A 15,394-nucleotide genomic window follows, 5' to 3' on the forward strand; every position below is an offset into this window, starting at 1 on the left:
TGCCGGCGGTGTCTGCTAGATGGCGCTATAGCTGACTAAGGTTAGATAGAAATCCATCGAAGAAGAAGGGAAACCTGTTAAATCGTTGAGTGACGTATTACAGCGCGCGACAGACGACTGGTGGGAACGGCGTAATATTTCACCAGAAATAACCAGAATGTGGAGGCTGGGCAAAGTTGGTCACAAGGCATCTCGGCAAGGCACCAGCACGCACGAAATTAGGTCAAAGTGGCGAGAACAAGAAAAGGGTGAGTTTTTACATTTTAGAAAATGGTTTTTTTTAACATGTCGGGGTGTAAATATGCTGCACGATAAATAAACGAGCAAACGAATAAGGTACGGCCTCGTCTGAACGGTTCGTATTAAGCTCTCACGTAGAAAAGGTGCGACAATATTTGCATGAATATGAACGCCATTTAATTAAAATAGCTAGACTAGCTTAATGTTAATTTACGGTGTAAAAGTTACATTTAGTTAGCTAGGTAGCAAACCCCTAAACGTTTAAGATAGCTATCGGTACGTGTCTACTAGCTAAATATTGTGCTAATTAAAAATAAGTTATCTGCTATCAGCTAACTTGATATTCACTAACTCTTTAAGGTTGTTTGATTTTTAAAGAGTTCCAGAGACATGCATAATGGAAAATCATTAAAGGTCCCTTAAATATACATTTTACTATCTTCAAAAAAGTGTGGGAGATGCAAGTGTAAATGAAGTCGCTACACAGAGGCTGTCTAAAAGTGATGTTTATCACACTGCAGAACTGAGACAGGCATGGAGGGAGAGAAAACTTGTGAGCAAGAGACTCATTCTAAATGATGAAGACGAACATCTAGAAGAAATCATGGACAGAGAGTCCACGGAAAAGGTGATTCATTCATATATATTGCTTAAAGGGGTCGTGTAATAATTGCCATCTGAATCTGCCCCCCCCTCGTGTCCTTAGGACGTGGTCGCTTTGTTCCAGAATCTTCTACAGCGCGGGCCGGAGAGGGAGGCCTACCTGAAGGAACTGGCTGTCGCTCTCCGCAACCCGTCGGCACATCCCACGTTCATCGGGTACGGCGACAGCTTTGTTTCCCAGATCGTATGACTTCAGAGGACGTTATTGTCTTCTGTCTGTCTTGCCTCTAGGCAGGTGAACAGCATGCATGCTGTGATTGGCTTCCTCACTGGCGCTAACGCTACGTGCCGTATGGAGGCCATCAGGTGTCTCCACGAGCTGTCTCACTCGCCCCACCCCAACGTGGCGTTGGCTTGTCTGCCTGCATCCCCCTACCTGCTCACTTTCCTTTCAGGCCAGAGTGCCAAGTTCACGGTGAGTACCTGCTTTTAACAGTCAGTGTATTCTAATGTGTCCTATTTAAAGTTTTTTTTTTTGACATTACACATGTGTACGCAGGAGCTGTGTCTCTACACGCTCGGTAATTTATGCCCGGAGGGGGATCACGTGAAAGAGAAGCTCTTGGCCCAGGGACTCGTACCGGCGCTGGCCCACTGTATAGAGGTAATGTCTTGTAATGATCCTTAAACACCGACGCTGTTGCTTACTTCAGTGTTAAATGAAAAACGTGTCTCTTGACGCTCGTCTGTGTTCAGAACCACAGACATAATCATTTAGTGGTGGAGGCTGTGGGATTCGCCTTATTTCAGCTCCTCTATGCCAACGACGGAGCGGAGAAAATAACTAAGTAAGCGCTCTATTGATCCACCGAATTATCTCTCTGTATACGCTTCTGAGTATTTTGCCCCGATGAAAGGCAGTCGGCTGTATCGTCCTCCTCTGTGTCCACAGGATGGTCCTGGCGTCCAGCTTGCCTTTAATGGTGATATCGGTCCTAACTCCTAACCGAAGGTTTGCCGTGGCGCCTGCCATCGAGTGTGCGTGGTGTCTGCACTACCTCGCCAGCAGGTGGGAGTTGAGTGTCGGCGTAGTGTCTGTTATATTTGCTCCGTTGTCCTTGTATTTGATTATTCCACCAAAGGTGTGGTTCCAGTTCTGATTCTTTCTCTCTCTGGCTTTCCTTTCGCACCGAAGCGTCGAGCACGGTGGAGCGCTGCTGGCTCACGGGGCCTTGTCGCAGTGCGTTGCTCTGTTGGTGGCTCTGGGTGGAGTGATTGCTAAAGGAAAGAAACACGAAGGACTGGAGCTTGTAAGGAACGTCGTTGATCGAATCTAATACCTATTCCTTTATTAAGCCACTTGCTGTTCAAATGCTGACTGACAGATTTGAGCCATTGATTTTTCTTTATGTACCTGTAGCTGTTTTTCTGATGCGTGCGTAAATGAAGGCGTACAGATATTTGCAGCATTATTGAAGGAAACGAATCGGTGACTCTTGTACTGGAATGTAGAAAATCAAAGTATTTTCTAAACGAAGCATTTCATTAGAAAATCAGCCAAAATTCAGAACGCAGTATCCGCCTGCTGACGCAAACCTGTCGCGACAAAAATGATTTCTGGCTTCTGAACTGACATTTCCAATGTGTTCTCTCGCACTAGCTCATCTGTCCTCTGCTGAGGTGCGTGGGGAACCTCGTGTCCTCCTGCTCGACTGAAAACCTGAGCGCTCACGTGGCCGACGTTCGCATTGTGGTCGTCTTGAGCACGATCGTAAAGGTCTACCTGCAAACCCAGCCGGCGTTGGCCAAAGAAGGAGCCTGGGTGCTCAACAACCTCACAGGTTTGAGCAGTTTATTGGAAGTAGCATGATTTCCTCTCTCAATCTAAGACTAAGGTTTCTGCACCACCCTGAACGAAAGGAGAACGGGGGGGTGCAGGAACAGGTTCCACCTCTAGAGGATTTACATGTTTGTTGGGAGTTTGTTCAGTGCATGTTGTGTCTTGTTGCTGCAGCTCACTCCAGTACTTTCTGCTCTGCTCTGATGACTCACAACTTGATCCCTGGACTGATCATTCTTCCCTTCTCCCAAGACATCAATACCATGGTAAAGCCAAACACATGGTTATGATGACTCATGTGTGTGTGTCTGTGTGTGCGTGTGTGTGATCTGCTTTTTTATAGTCCATTTCTCACACCATGTTCTCTAAAGCTTGCTTGTCCTTCCTGTTGAACTTAGATAATGAGGGTTATAGCAAACATCGTCCACAATAAGAAGGAGTTCTGTGTCCAACTGGCCCATCTCGGGCTGCTGCCTGCGCTCTGTGCCACGCTGAGAATGGGCCACCACGAGATGGTGACCCTGAGTATGGATGTCCTGTTCATGCTGATAACGAGTGCGCCGCAGGTAAATTGGTGAAACCGTCACGGCTATGACGCTGCGCAAAGAAAACAAAGAAATGACACTTTACCAAACTGCTGTCAGTGTGGAAGCTTTTAGCAAAGTTATTCCTTCCCCAGGTGGCTGAGGCGTTTGTGAGACAAGGAGGGCGTCCCCATCTGGAAGCCATTCAGTGCAGCAGTGAGGGAGAGGTCCGACAAAAGGCCACGCATCTCCTGGAGCACCTACTGCCCGGCTCAGCCTAGAGCTCGCTGGGGAGTTTTGTGCAATTTGTCATTGTCGAATTTGTACTAATTGCAAATGTGTTTTTATTGCATATTTATGCAATCTGTGTAATGAAGTGAATATTGAAGGTCATTTTTTATACCTTGAATGGTGAATATTGAAGGTCATTTTTTATACCTTGAATGTTATCTGCTGCTATTTTGATCTCCTTCAGTATTGTGATCACTGGTATTTTAATGTGTATAATTGTATTTTTGTAATACCAGAGATTCGGTATGTTTTCTCACGTTGCTTGTGTAAGAGGACAGCTGCAGGATGTACGGGGGCTGGATTTATAGGAGCTGTAAATATCTGCTGGAAACACATTTTTTTATATTTATGTATTTTGAGCCAGTAATGCTCTACCTTTTATGACGATTAAATATTTATCACATTGTGTTTTTCTTTGTGGTGATAAGTCAAGTACGCTGTTATATTTTAAATTAAACTTGAACCGTGTGATGAAGATGAGGCTTGAATGTGATGGTGGTTCAAGTCTTCCATCTCAAGACATAAAAGTGAGACAATCCGGAACAAAACACTTTAAATTTAAGGTGCAGCCTTTAAATTATTTAATCCAGTTACTGATAACTCCCTTCAGATATTTGCTGACTGGGTTGTATTGAGCAATACCCCCCTGCCCCCCCCTCTCAGATTTCCCCACTTCCTTCCTTTGCCCCGCCCGCAACATTCCCTTCCCGTCATTGTTCGCACGGCTCCTCTGCACTAGCTCCGTTACTTCTACTTTAAATAATAAAACGACTATTCCGTCGCCTTGGATCTACTTGGGCTTTGTAGTTTTGCTTCCTCTCGTCCAACTTGCCAAACGTTCTCGTGTTTCCTGGCGATGGAAGGTCGGGAAACAACAACAACAACAAAGCATGGGAATCCGGAAGCGGACCAAAGGCTGCTGAATTCCAGCAAACCTCTTCATCGCTTCGTCCAGAAAGAACCCAGAAGTCTCGGGGTAACAAATCTAAAACTAAACGAGTATTAATGCCTCGGATGAGAGGAGATTCATGCACCAGAGAGCAGCTCTCATCCATCCTTCCTCCCCCCAGATTGTCATCTTGATCTTCGGCTGTGCTGAGCTGCTGATGGGGATTCACCTGGCCGGAGAAGAGCTGCAAACTTCCAGCGAGCTCTACACTCCGTTCTGGGAGGGAGTCCTGGTACACACGTTGCATTTATTCAGCCTCAGTCATGTGAATGTTAGAGAATGGAGATCGATCATCTGTCGGTGCGAAGAAAAGGACTGTTTATTTTATTAAGTCAAGTGTGCGGGGTTTAAAGTACCCACGTAATCTGTACAAAAGAGTGTATGTGATTTGTTATTTTTTTTTAATGTTTTTCTTTTTTAAGTTTCTTATCTGTGGAAGCCTGTCAATCTACACGGAGTTACATCCATCCAAGAAGATGGTAGGAAGATATATATATACACAAATACACTGTATATCCCTGTATATATCACCGTATGCTGTTATTTAGTTGTCGTCGTCCTCTCTTTCGGTCCTAATAATTCTCCACCTGTTGTTCCCCAGGTGACTGTGTGTTTATCCATGTACGTGGTCACTATATTTGGAATTGTAGTTTCAGTTGGCCACAGAATACACAGCTTTGCCGGTTACACCTACAGTAGATATAGATCCTGGGGGGAAAATGATGAATACTACTCGTACAGAGTGGTGAGTTTAAGCATGTATTTATTAAACTGAACAAAAATACACATTTTGTTTAAGTATATATTAATTTCTATAGCTCGCGGCGCCTCAGGCAGCTTCACAGTCTTACAGCTACTTCTGTCTTTCTTCAGAACCAGGTGTTTTGTGTCGAGGCGATACTGTGCACTTACTCTCTGTGCGTGTCGGTGCTCCTCATCTTCCTGTGTGTCATCTCACGTTTAGCGCTGAAGTCCACACGCACTCAGGTAAGCCTGCGTTTCACTGTTACTTCATTTGAAACGCGTGAAAAAGAGAAATTCATGAGTGAAATCTAAACCCTTGGCTCGAGGCGTACTTGACCAGTTTGCATTTTTTTTAATATTGGGATGTTTTCCTATTCAGCCTTTATTTTACAAAAAAAATAAAAAATAAAAAGCCTCTGGGAATAAAAGCAGCAACCTCAATAAGCAACATTAACAATCGGTCAAGAAATCGGTGAAAGAAATCTAAATCTAAAAACAGCGTGACAAATCTCAGCAACCCAACCCAATAGCTGAAGCCATACAAGTAACTAACTGTACTTACCGGTAGTTACTTCTGACTAGCTGTGTCATTCTGTTGATCTACAGGTGATTCTGCAGTGCATCCCAGCCCCGCAGAGTGAGGCGACGTCAAACTGACACCTTTTTTGAATAATTATTATTATTTGAGAGAGACGGAGCTGGAAGAAGGGAGAGGGAAGTCCGGGCTTCCCTGCGCCCGGTTGAAGATGGATGCATGGCTGAGCGTTCCTGCAGCACACTTACTCTGTGAAAGCCGATGATTCTGTACCGATATTCTTTTGTTACATGTCAGTGTTACACTTGGAAGCAGGAGCTCCAGCTGGGTGGTGGAAGCCGCAACATTTTACACGCACTTATAAGGGAACATTAAAACCACTAGACTTATATGCACTTATTGTGTGGGTTAGAAAACACTTTGGTACAACACTTTCAATCAAATGCTCAAGATTAGGACCCAAGTTGGTACTGATAATAATCAGTGGTCAGTTGATTAACTCTGCAGTGAAGTTATCGTCTAACCCTAATGCGCATTAAATAGAAAATAATGCGCAGTGTTTTCTGTAAAGTACGAGAGAGGCCCATCCTTTGATATTTATATTAAAGTTCATCAAAATTATATTTTCCTACTGTCCCTTTTTTTTTATTGTTGGTCAGTCACTGTAAGCCTGATCCTTATGCAATCACTATTTCTGATCATTATCTACAGTATTATTACAGTATGTGCAATTTAGACTAGCTTCCCATGATGTATACGATTAGATATTTTAGTGCGACTCTGGATGAAGAAGCAGATTGTTTTTTTTTACCTGCGAATGTGTGAAACAGTGAGAGAGACATCCTTGAATAATGAAGGCCCGGGTTGTGGCTGCTTTTTAGATCCAGCTTCAGCTTTCGCTTTATCTGGTGCAATAAATGTGATGTTAAAGTGTCTTTGTTAAAAATAAACGGAATAAATTAAATGATTCTTAGAATGATGATGTTCCTCAAAACATACCACAACACACATCAGACAGTTTGCACCTACGATAATTTAACTTATTAAAATATTGATCACATATGTACACGTTATCCTGTCTGCAATTAGATTTCAACACACCAAATTGGACATTTGCTAAATGACAGTTGAATTATTCTTGTGCTCCCAATCTAATCAGCATCAGAACTTTGCTTGCTCTGACTCACGTTGGTGTTTTAAAAATACTCTGTTTTTTTAGTGCCTCTTCTATTCTATTCCCATGTTTGATTTCCCTTTGAGTTTTTACTTTGATCATTGGACTTTGTCTTACAACCCTTCCGTATTGTATTTCCCCACAACTATTGGGTAAGCGCTTTGGCAACACTGGAGCCCAAATGGCAGAAAACCGGCAACCAACAACATTTGAGTCTTTTCATTTATTTGCAGTCACTTCACCGAGTAGACAAACAGCAGTTCAAGCCTCCCTCTGGTGTCGGCCTTAAACGGGAACTCCATGTGTGTGTGTGTACTTTAATTTTTAATGTTCACAGTCTCTAATAGAGATAGCTGGCAGTGTGCAGAGACTCCATAGACGCCTGGTCAGCCGAGCCGGTGGGCTTGTACTGCCCTTTGGAGGCAAGGCCATTGATCTGAAGAGAGTTAGGGCAAAGTCAAATGGAAATGTATAATGATTAAACCACAGTATTGCAACTCCGAATTTCTAATCATTTACAAATCAGCGGGATAACGCAAGACGAGAGACATGCAACAGCCCGTTGTGTTCACAGTTCACAACTTCATTGTGAACCAATAACTGGCTTCCATTCATGTTTAGAAATAGCTGCTCACGCCTTCTGAGACTTACTTTGGCCCTTTTGCAGAAAGCGTCCTGTGCAGCTTTCTTGTTCGCCGCTTTACCCTGCCAGGCTGCGAGAGCCGAGGCCTGGAGAGCACGGCCGTAAGAGAAGGTCAGATTCCAGGGGCGATGGAGGGACACCTGGTTGATGGCGTTCAGGTTGAGGGAGGCCTCCTCCTCACTCTGACCTCCGGACAGGAAGCAGATGCCTAGAAAGACGCAAAGCACCTTGGAAATACGGAGAAGTCCTCCCTCTGTTAAATGGAAGGTCTGGCCTCGGCACACTCACCGGGCACAGCAGCGGGGACAGTACGCCTCAGGGCTGTTACTGTAGCCATGGCAACCTCCTGAGGAGAGTACTTTTTGGGGCAAGCCTGTCCAGCAGTCACCATGTTGGGCTTCAGCAGAGTCCCCTCCAGGTACACGTGGTGGTCAGACAGAGCCTTGTACACCGCAGCCAGAACCTAAAAGGTGGACGGGCTCATTTATTGCAATGCATTATGGGCCGCTTTAAAATATTACGTGGCAGAATGACTTAAATCAGACGAACCAACCTTCTCTGTGGCAAACTGGCAGCGCTGAAGATCATGATCTCCATCCGGGAGGATTTCTGGCTCCACAATAGGCACGAGGCCATTCTGGTGAAGCACAAAACACATCGGTAACTCGCACCCAACATTTTTCACACTCAAAATGCGCGTCGTTTTTTTTTTTTTTAATTGGCACATGGCCGTAAACACCTTCTGGCAGATGCTGGCATATCTGGCAAGGACGTTGGCATTCTCGGCAATCGCAAGAGAGGATGGACAGCTGTCCGAGATCTTGAGGACACATCGCCACTTGGCGAAGTCGCAGCCATCCTTCTTATACTGGGCGCAGCGGTCGGCCAGGCCCGTAAGACCTACAGGGACGCGGTGAGACACAGATTAGTAGAGTGGGAGAACCTTTTCTGCGTCAAGTTGCTGAAACCGCCACAGAAATGTAGAGATTTGGAAGTAAATATTTCCTTTCTTCTATGCTCTGAATTGCATCTCGTACCTTGTGTGGTGGTCTCGTCGTCTGTTCCGCTCAGGACAGCCGTGCCTTTGTCCACCTGATGAAAGAGATACAGACAAAGCCCCCCAACTTAGAGAAAGTCATCAAGTAGAAGACTTCCAACCTTCTCTTACACGGTCCTCACCTTGATGCCGACAACAATGCCCTTCTCCTTGATGACCTCGGGGAAGAGCTTGCCGTTGTCTGACTTCTGATAGAGCGTCTCATGGAAGAAGATGACCCCGCCTACAGAGTCAGAGATGGAAGGATCGGAGGAGAAAAGAAGATCACGGAAGGAGCGACGGTTCTCCTCGGTGTTGTCCACGCTGATTTTCTGGAGACGCTTTCCCATGGTTCCTGGCGGTAGAGAGCGCGTGCAATTATTGATCTGCACACACTTTGCAGGCCGCCTTCCTCCATTGACGGAGAACTTGGGACCAGACCTGTGGACTCATCTGCGGCCAGGACTCCCTTTCCTGGCGCCACGATCCTCTGAGCGATGTCGGAGAGTTCCTTCTTCTCCTCCGGACACAGGTGCGGGAACTGGTGAGTCATCCTAAAAAAAAATGTAAGAGACAAGTTACTTCACAGGAAATCAGAAACGCTACAAGACTGAGGAAAGTATGCGGAAGGCATCATTCTCCAAATACAGCGAGCGAACGGATCTCTTGTGCAACGTCTGTAAATATTTGGTTCATACGATTGAACTTTGGCCCTCACACAGATAAGTCCTGCATTTATGTATAGGACGCAATAAATGTTCAGTCGACTAAAAGATACGTTCTGATTGGCTGAAAGTATATTTCAAAGTATATTTAGAGTTGCAAAAGTACATCTCAGCCGATGGTGGGAGGGTTAATGCGCCAAGTTAACGCAGTTGTGCGAAGTTTCTGCCTGCTGGAAACGTTCGGGTTTAACCCCATTACATGCTTCCAATCCCGCACGCCTCGAAACTGCAGGAATCCCAAGCGCGCAAATTGTTGCACACATGAAATGCCTCCATGCGTAATCTTCAGCGGTAAGAATATTTAAACGTCTCCAGGTTTAAAATGACTCACCTGAGAGGGCTTTGTGCAGCTGTGATGCGCAACAAAAATGACAAACGGCTTCCGTAGTCTCTTTTCTAGAGTCGGACTGAACGAGGGAGGCTGGGGACGCTGCGTAAAGCTGTATTTATGTCCTGCGCGCTCGAGTCGTGACGTGACGTGGCGGGGCGTGGAATCACGCTATCGCGGACTGAACTGGCGGTGTTTACGCGGTTTACTGCGTCAATACGCGTCTGTGTACTAAAGAAAAGTCATGTCCGCAACTTGGCCGATTAGTTGAGGACGAAGGGAACATGAATGTGTCGCTTGAGAAGTTTGAAATGTCTGAAAACAAGCGACACCTCCATTTTATTTATTTTTGCTTCATGTTGCTTCACGATGACGATAGAGATCTGCTGCGATGTTGCAAATCAGGTTCCTTTGTTTCCTTGTCCTGGTGCAACCGTTTTGTGCAACATGCTATAATAAACCTGCAAGGCGTATGCCGAATGTGTTTGCATGATTTCATAAACACGTGTGCAAATCAGATGTTAAAACACTAAAAACTAGAAAACAACAATCAGAGATTGCAGACCCTCCCTCCAATAGACTGTTCGATCTTGTGAGACAGTAAACAGGGCTTCCGGATCAGAGGAGCCAAACCTGCTCTAGCTTGCTGCTCCGGAACGTACTACAAGACTCCTTCTGGACTCTTTTTCCCATCATGCCATTGGTGTCCTTCCCTCTTAAAGTGGCAGTTTACAGCACAGGCACAATTCCAGATGTAAAAATAATTCTAGAATCTGGATCCAGATCCGGATCAACGCCATTCTCGGGGAGGACCGAGCCACGGACAGAACCTTGCTTGTGTAAAAATTTCAAGTCGATTGGGTTACTAGTTTTTGAGTTATGCGCTCGGACAGACAAACAGACAAACAGACAGACAAACGCACCCAATTGCAATACCCTCGCTTCCGCTTCGGCAAGGGTAAAAATAAATTACTGCACTAGAAGTAATATGGCAGAAGAGTACAGGCTTTCAGTGAGGGCCTTAATTTACATAAGGGCTTCAACAGATAGTGATATTTGAACCGGTGGGATTGAGAAAACCTGGTTTTGCGTAATCTGGACTATGCTCTCTGTGCAATGTATTTAGTGGAGTTACGTTTCTGTCCTTCAATCTCTTTTTTTCCCCTGACTACCAAACTTCTAAGACATTTTAAAATCGGCAAGTCCTGTAACCACCAAGCTGAACCACAAGTTAATTTAGAATTTACATAAGTGAGGACCACCACATTTTTCAAAAGGGAACCATGTAATTCTTTTATTCTCTCAAACATCAGGATCTGTTTTTTGATTGTACACTTTCATCATTTTGTTTCCTCCTGAATGGATTTACTGGGATTGTAGGCCAGCCGACCTTTAAATGTTGCGGTAAATCTACCCGGGTAGGTACGGCATCAACTCTTTGACGGACCACCATTCTGTCAGCAAAGCACTGTCAGCAAAATGAGAGCTGCATACCGGGGACCATGCTGGAGGTTGCCTGTCAGCTCGCCCGGTGTTGAACACCCACTGCCTGTGACGTTCAGGCCTTTTTGCCCTTGTTGGGGAATCTGTAATTGTGATATTAACTAATATGACCTATGATGCCACATCCTGTATTAAAGGGAACATTTTATGAAAAACTCACTTTTCCCATGTTTCTACTCTAATATTTGGTGGTTTCAGGTCATTATCAACCAGAAAACTGCTAAATTAAACAATCCAGTCAATCCTGTGTAGTTTGCGTAGTTCTGTAACCAAGTATTGAAACACATCCGACAGTACTCTCCCCCGTTGTGACGTCGCATCATAGTCTGTATCATGATATCACGGGGGGAGCATGATAGGTCTGTATCATGCTTCCCCCGTGTCTGCGTTCCGCTCTCCCTGTGGCTCGTGCACGTGTCGAAGAAGAAGAAAAACAGAGTGGATAAAGTTTATTTTTGGTGGTAATGTTCCGGTAAAAATTGCAAAAATGTCTTAGTGTAAGCTAAAACATCACCTTACCGGTTACCATGGTGGCGTGCCTGGGAACTGCGTTAACTTGTGGAAAACGGGTATAATATGTGACCTTTAATCAGTCCTTCTCTCCTATCTTATTTTTGGTTTGTCGTCAGGATCTATGGCCTTGTTCAACACTTACTTGTGAAGCGTAATGCCCATAGCCTTACTTTTATCATGCTTGTAATGATAACAGTTAATGGCGTGTGCGTACTTTAATTTTTAATGTTCACAGTCTCTAATAGAGATAGCTGGCAGTGTGCAGAGACTCCATAGACGCCTGGTCAGCCGAGCCGGTGGGCTTGTACTCCCCTTTGGAGGCAAGGCCATTGATCTGAAGAGAATTAAGGCAAAGTCAAATGGAAATGTATAATGATTAAAACACAGCATTGCAACTCCGAATTTCTAATCATTTACAAGTCAGCGGGATAACGCAAGGCGAGAGACATGCAACAGCCCGTTATGTTCAGAGTTCCCAACTTCATTGTGAACCAATAACTGGCTTCCATTCATGTTTAGAAATAGCTGCTCACGCCTTCTGAGACTTACTTTGGCCCTTTTGCAGAAAGCGTCCTGTGCAGCTTTCTTGTTCGCCGCTTTACCCTGCCAGGCTGCGAGAGCCGAGGCCTGGAGAGCACGGCCGTAAGAGAAGGTCAGCTTCCAGGGGCAATGGAGGGACACCTGGTTGATGGCGTTCAGGTTGAGGGAGGCCTCCTCCTCACTCTGACCTCCAGACAGGAAGCAGATGCCTGGAAAGACGCAAAGCACCTTGGAAATACGGAGAAGTCCTCCCTCTGTTAAATGGAAGGTCTGGCCTCGGCACACTCACCAGGCACAGCAGCGGGGACAGTACGCCTCAGGGCTGTTACTGTAGCCATGGCAACCTCCTGAGGAGAGTACTTTTTGGGGCAAGCCTGTCCAGCAGTCACCATGTTGGGCTTCAGCAGAGTCCCCTCCAGGTACACGTGGTGGTCAGACAGAGCCTTGTACACCGCAGCCAGAACCTAAAAGGTGGACGGGCTCATTTATTGCAATGCATTATGGGCCGCTTTAAAATATTACGTGGCAGAATGACTTAAATCAGACGAACCAACCTTCTCTGTGGCAAACTGGCAGCGCTGAAGATCATGATCTCCATCCGGGAGGATTTCTGGCTCCACAATAGGCACGAGGCCATTCTGGTGAAGCACAAAACACATCGGTAACTCGCACCCAACATTTTTCACACTCAAAATGCGCGTCGTTTTTTTTTTTTTTTTAATTGGCACACGGCCGTAAACACCTTCTGGCAGATGCTGGCATATCTGGCAAGGACGTTGGCATTCTCGGCAATCGCAAGAGAGGATGGACAGCTGTCCGAGATCTTGAGGACACATCGCCACTTGGCGAAGTCGCAGCCATCCTTCTTATACTGGGCGCAGCGGTCGGCCAGGCCTGTAAGACCTACAGGGACGCGGTGAGACACAGAGTAGTAGAGTGGGAGAACCTTTTCTGCATCAAGTTGCTGAAACCGCCACAGAAATGTAGAGACTTGGAAGTAAATATTTCCTTTTCTCTATGCTCCGAATTGCATCTCGTACCTTGTGTGGTGGTCTCGTCGTCTGTTCCGCTCAGGACAGCCGTGCCTTTGTCCACCTGATGAAAGAGATACAGACAAAGCCCCCCAACTTAGAGAAAGTCATCAAGTAGAAGACTTCCAACCTTCTCTTACACGGTCCTCACCTTGATGCCGACAACAATGCCCTTCTCCTTGATGACCTCGGGGAAGAGCTTGCCGTTGTCTGACTTCTGATAGAGCGTCTCATGGAAGAAGATGACCCCGCCCCCGCACTCAGAGATGGAAGGATCGGAGGAGAAAAGAACGTCACGGAAGAAGCGACGGTTCTCCTCGGTGTTGTCCACGCCGATTTTCTGGAGACGCTTTCCCATGGTTCCTGGCGGTAGAGAGCGCGTGCAATTATTGATCTGCACACACTTTGCAGGCCGCCTTCCTCCATTGACGGAGAACTTGGGACCAGACCTATGGACTCATCTGTGGCCAGGACTCCCTTTCCTGGCGCCACGATCCTCTGAGCGATGTCGGCGAGTTCCTTCTTCCTCTCCGGACACAGGTGCGGGAACTGGTGAGTCATCCTAAAAAAAAATGTAAGAGACAAGTTACTTCACAGGAAATCAGAAACGCTACAAGACTGAGGAAAGTATGCGGAAGGCATCATTCTCCAAATACAGCGAGCAAACGGATCTTTTGTGCAACGTCTGTAAATATTTGGTTCATATGATTGAACTTTGGCCCTCACACAGATAAGTCCTGCATCTATGTATAGGACGCAATAAATGTTCAGTCGACTAAAATATACGCTCTGATTGGCTGAAAGTGTGGCGTTGGGAATATGGGGCCAAACGGTCCGACCTTTGCCAACAACGCCACTTCAGGACTTGCAACCTAAAGATCTACTTAATTCGTTCCGTTGGTCCCCAGCTCGTTTTAGCAGGTTTCCCCAACCATAGGTCCGCTCAGTGACGACCAGCACGGCATTCAACAATTCCTAACATTTACCAACACTCCAAAAACAAGCTTTGCGTTAAAAACCCTATAAACACGCAAAAGAAAAGGAGAGACACGACAGTGACAGTCTACGACCAACCCGCCTCCGAGACAGGGAAAACACAAATGAGGACCTGGAACGGGAGGGGAAGCACCTATATACGCCCCCCCCCCCCCCCAATCAGTGGTAAATGGGCCACAGGTGCTCCCTCCCACACCTGCCTGCCCAATTAACTCCAATCATCCGGTTACAAAAGTATATTTCAAAGTATATTTAGAGGTGCAAAAGTACATCTCAGCCGATCGTGGGAGGGTTAATGCGCCAAGTTAACGCAGTTGTGCGAAGTTTCTGCCTGCTGGAAACGTTCGGGTTTAACCCCATTACATGCTTCCAATCCCGCACGCCTCGAAACTGCAGGAATCCCAAGCGCGCAAATTGTTGCACACATGAAATGCGTCCACGCGTAATCTTCAGCAGTAAGAATATTTAAACGTGTCCAGGTTTAAAACGACCCACCTGAGAGGGCTTTGTGCAGCTGTGATGCGCAACAAAAGTGACAAACGGCTTCCGTAGTCTTTTTTCTAGAGTCGGACTGAACGAGGGAGGCTGGGGACGCTGCGTAAAGCTGTATTTATGTCCTGCGTGCTCGAGTCGTGCCGTGACTGTTACAGGACCTGACGTAATGCTTGTCAGCACCGACACGAACAGTGACGTGGCGGGGCGTGGAATCACGCTATCGCGGACTGAACTGGCGGTGTTTACGCGGTTTACTGCATCAATACGCGTCTGTGTACTAAAGGAAAGTCCTGTCCGCAACTTGGCCGATTAGTTGAGGACGAAGGGAACATGAATGTGTCGCTTGAGAAGTTTGAAATGTCTGAAAACAAGCAACACCTCCATTTTATTTATTTTTGCTTCATGTTGCTTCACGATGACGATAGAGATCTGCTGCAATGTTGCAAATCAGGTTCCTTTGTTTCCTTGTCCTGGTGCAACTGTTTTGTGCAACATGCTATAATAAACCTGCAAGGCGTATGCCGAATGTGTTTGCATGATTTCATAAACACGTGTGCAAATCAGATGTTAAAACACTAAAAACTAGAAAACAACAATCAGAGATTGCAGACCCTCCCTCCAATCGACTATTCGATCTTGTGAGACAGTAAACAGGGCTTCCGGATCAGAGGAGCCAAACCTGCC

At 46.0% G+C, this 15,394-nt stretch overlaps 4 protein-coding genes across 4 annotated transcripts; 2 read left to right on the forward strand and 2 right to left on the reverse strand.

Annotated features, from left to right (window-relative positions):
• The first annotated feature begins 157 nt into the window (after positions 1 to 157).
• On the forward strand, positions 158 to 3,911 carry tmco6 (transmembrane and coiled-coil domains 6). Its single transcript, XM_068740310.1, has 12 exons — positions 158 to 248; positions 762 to 868; positions 947 to 1,059; positions 1,135 to 1,318; positions 1,403 to 1,507; positions 1,600 to 1,691; positions 1,796 to 1,912; positions 2,039 to 2,153; positions 2,504 to 2,684; positions 2,858 to 2,949; positions 3,082 to 3,249; positions 3,363 to 3,911. Exons 1-12 carry the CDS (start codon positions 158 to 160, stop codon positions 3,486 to 3,488), a joined length of 1,491 nt encoding a protein of 496 aa, XP_068596411.1. The 3' UTR covers positions 3,489 to 3,911.
• Positions 3,912 to 4,226: 315 nt separating this feature from the next.
• LOC137895050 (membrane-spanning 4-domains subfamily A member 4D-like) lies at positions 4,227 to 6,869 on the forward strand. The gene is made up of 6 exons (XM_068740530.1): positions 4,227 to 4,474; positions 4,569 to 4,679; positions 4,870 to 4,926; positions 5,049 to 5,192; positions 5,321 to 5,434; positions 5,798 to 6,869. Exons 1-6 carry the CDS (start codon positions 4,355 to 4,357, stop codon positions 5,846 to 5,848), a joined length of 597 nt encoding a protein of 198 aa, XP_068596631.1. The 5' UTR covers positions 4,227 to 4,354; the 3' UTR covers positions 5,849 to 6,869.
• A 245-nt stretch (positions 6,870 to 7,114) lies between these two features.
• aldob (aldolase b, fructose-bisphosphate) lies at positions 7,115 to 9,720 on the reverse strand. Its single transcript, XM_068740583.1, has 9 exons — positions 9,636 to 9,720; positions 9,021 to 9,133; positions 8,723 to 8,934; positions 8,581 to 8,635; positions 8,283 to 8,443; positions 8,097 to 8,180; positions 7,832 to 8,006; positions 7,552 to 7,751; positions 7,115 to 7,336 (listed from the first exon to the last, which is right to left on the reverse strand). The coding sequence occupies exons 2-9, from the start codon at positions 9,130 to 9,132 to the stop codon at positions 7,241 to 7,243; spliced, it is 1,095 nt and encodes a 364-aa protein (XP_068596684.1). The 5' UTR covers position 9,133; positions 9,636 to 9,720; the 3' UTR covers positions 7,115 to 7,240.
• Positions 9,721 to 11,579: 1,859 nt separating this feature from the next.
• On the reverse strand, positions 11,580 to 14,827 carry LOC137895109 (fructose-bisphosphate aldolase B-like). The gene is made up of 9 exons (XM_068740594.1): positions 14,711 to 14,827; positions 13,669 to 13,781; positions 13,371 to 13,582; positions 13,229 to 13,283; positions 12,931 to 13,091; positions 12,743 to 12,826; positions 12,478 to 12,652; positions 12,198 to 12,397; positions 11,580 to 11,982 (listed from the first exon to the last, which is right to left on the reverse strand). Exons 2-9 carry the CDS (start codon positions 13,778 to 13,780, stop codon positions 11,887 to 11,889), a joined length of 1,095 nt encoding a protein of 364 aa, XP_068596695.1. The 5' UTR covers position 13,781; positions 14,711 to 14,827; the 3' UTR covers positions 11,580 to 11,886.
• Positions 14,828 to 15,394: the final 567 nt, after the last annotated feature.

Source organism: Brachionichthys hirsutus, chromosome 6, assembly GCF_040956055.1.
Source record: "Brachionichthys hirsutus isolate HB-005 chromosome 6, CSIRO-AGI_Bhir_v1, whole genome shotgun sequence".
Lineage (NCBI taxonomy): Eukaryota > Metazoa > Chordata > Actinopteri > Lophiiformes > Brachionichthyidae > Brachionichthys > Brachionichthys hirsutus.

Bases quoted from the DNA above. Each gene is read 5' to 3' on its own strand.
- tmco6 (XM_068740310.1), top strand. From the start codon at position 158: ATGTGGAGGCTGGGCAAAGTTGGTCACAAGGCATCTCGGCAAGGCACC. The intron at 1,060-1,134 runs GTACGGCGACAG...TCTTGCCTCTAG, and splicing joins GCACATCCCACGTTCATCGG to GCAGGTGAACAGCATGCATG. The intron at 1,508-1,599 runs GTAATGTCTTGT...GTCTGTGTTCAG, and splicing joins CGCTGGCCCACTGTATAGAG to AACCACAGACATAATCATTT.
- LOC137895050 (XM_068740530.1), top strand. From the start codon at position 4,355: ATGGAAGGTCGGGAAACAACAACAACAACAAAGCATGGGAATCCGGAA. The intron at 4,927-5,048 runs GTAGGAAGATAT...GTTGTTCCCCAG, and splicing joins TACATCCATCCAAGAAGATG to GTGACTGTGTGTTTATCCAT. The intron at 5,193-5,320 runs GTGAGTTTAAGC...GTCTTTCTTCAG, and splicing joins AATACTACTCGTACAGAGTG to AACCAGGTGTTTTGTGTCGA.
- aldob (XM_068740583.1), bottom strand. From the start codon at position 9,132: ATGACTCACCAGTTCCCGCACCTGTGTCCGGAGGAGAAGAAGGAACTC. The intron at 8,935-9,020 runs GTCTGGTCCCAA...CTCTACCGCCAG, and splicing joins GGCCGCAGATGAGTCCACAG to GAACCATGGGAAAGCGTCTC. The intron at 8,007-8,096 runs GTTGGTTCGTCT...TCCACCTTTTAG, and splicing joins GCCAGTTTGCCACAGAGAAG to GTTCTGGCTGCGGTGTACAA.
- LOC137895109 (XM_068740594.1), bottom strand. From the start codon at position 13,780: ATGACTCACCAGTTCCCGCACCTGTGTCCGGAGAGGAAGAAGGAACTC. The intron at 13,092-13,228 runs GTACGAGATGCA...GCGTCCCTGTAG, and splicing joins CGACGAGACCACCACACAAG to GTCTTACAGGCCTGGCCGAC. The intron at 12,827-12,930 runs GTGTTTACGGCC...GTGCTTCACCAG, and splicing joins ATGCCAGCATCTGCCAGAAG to AATGGCCTCGTGCCTATTGT.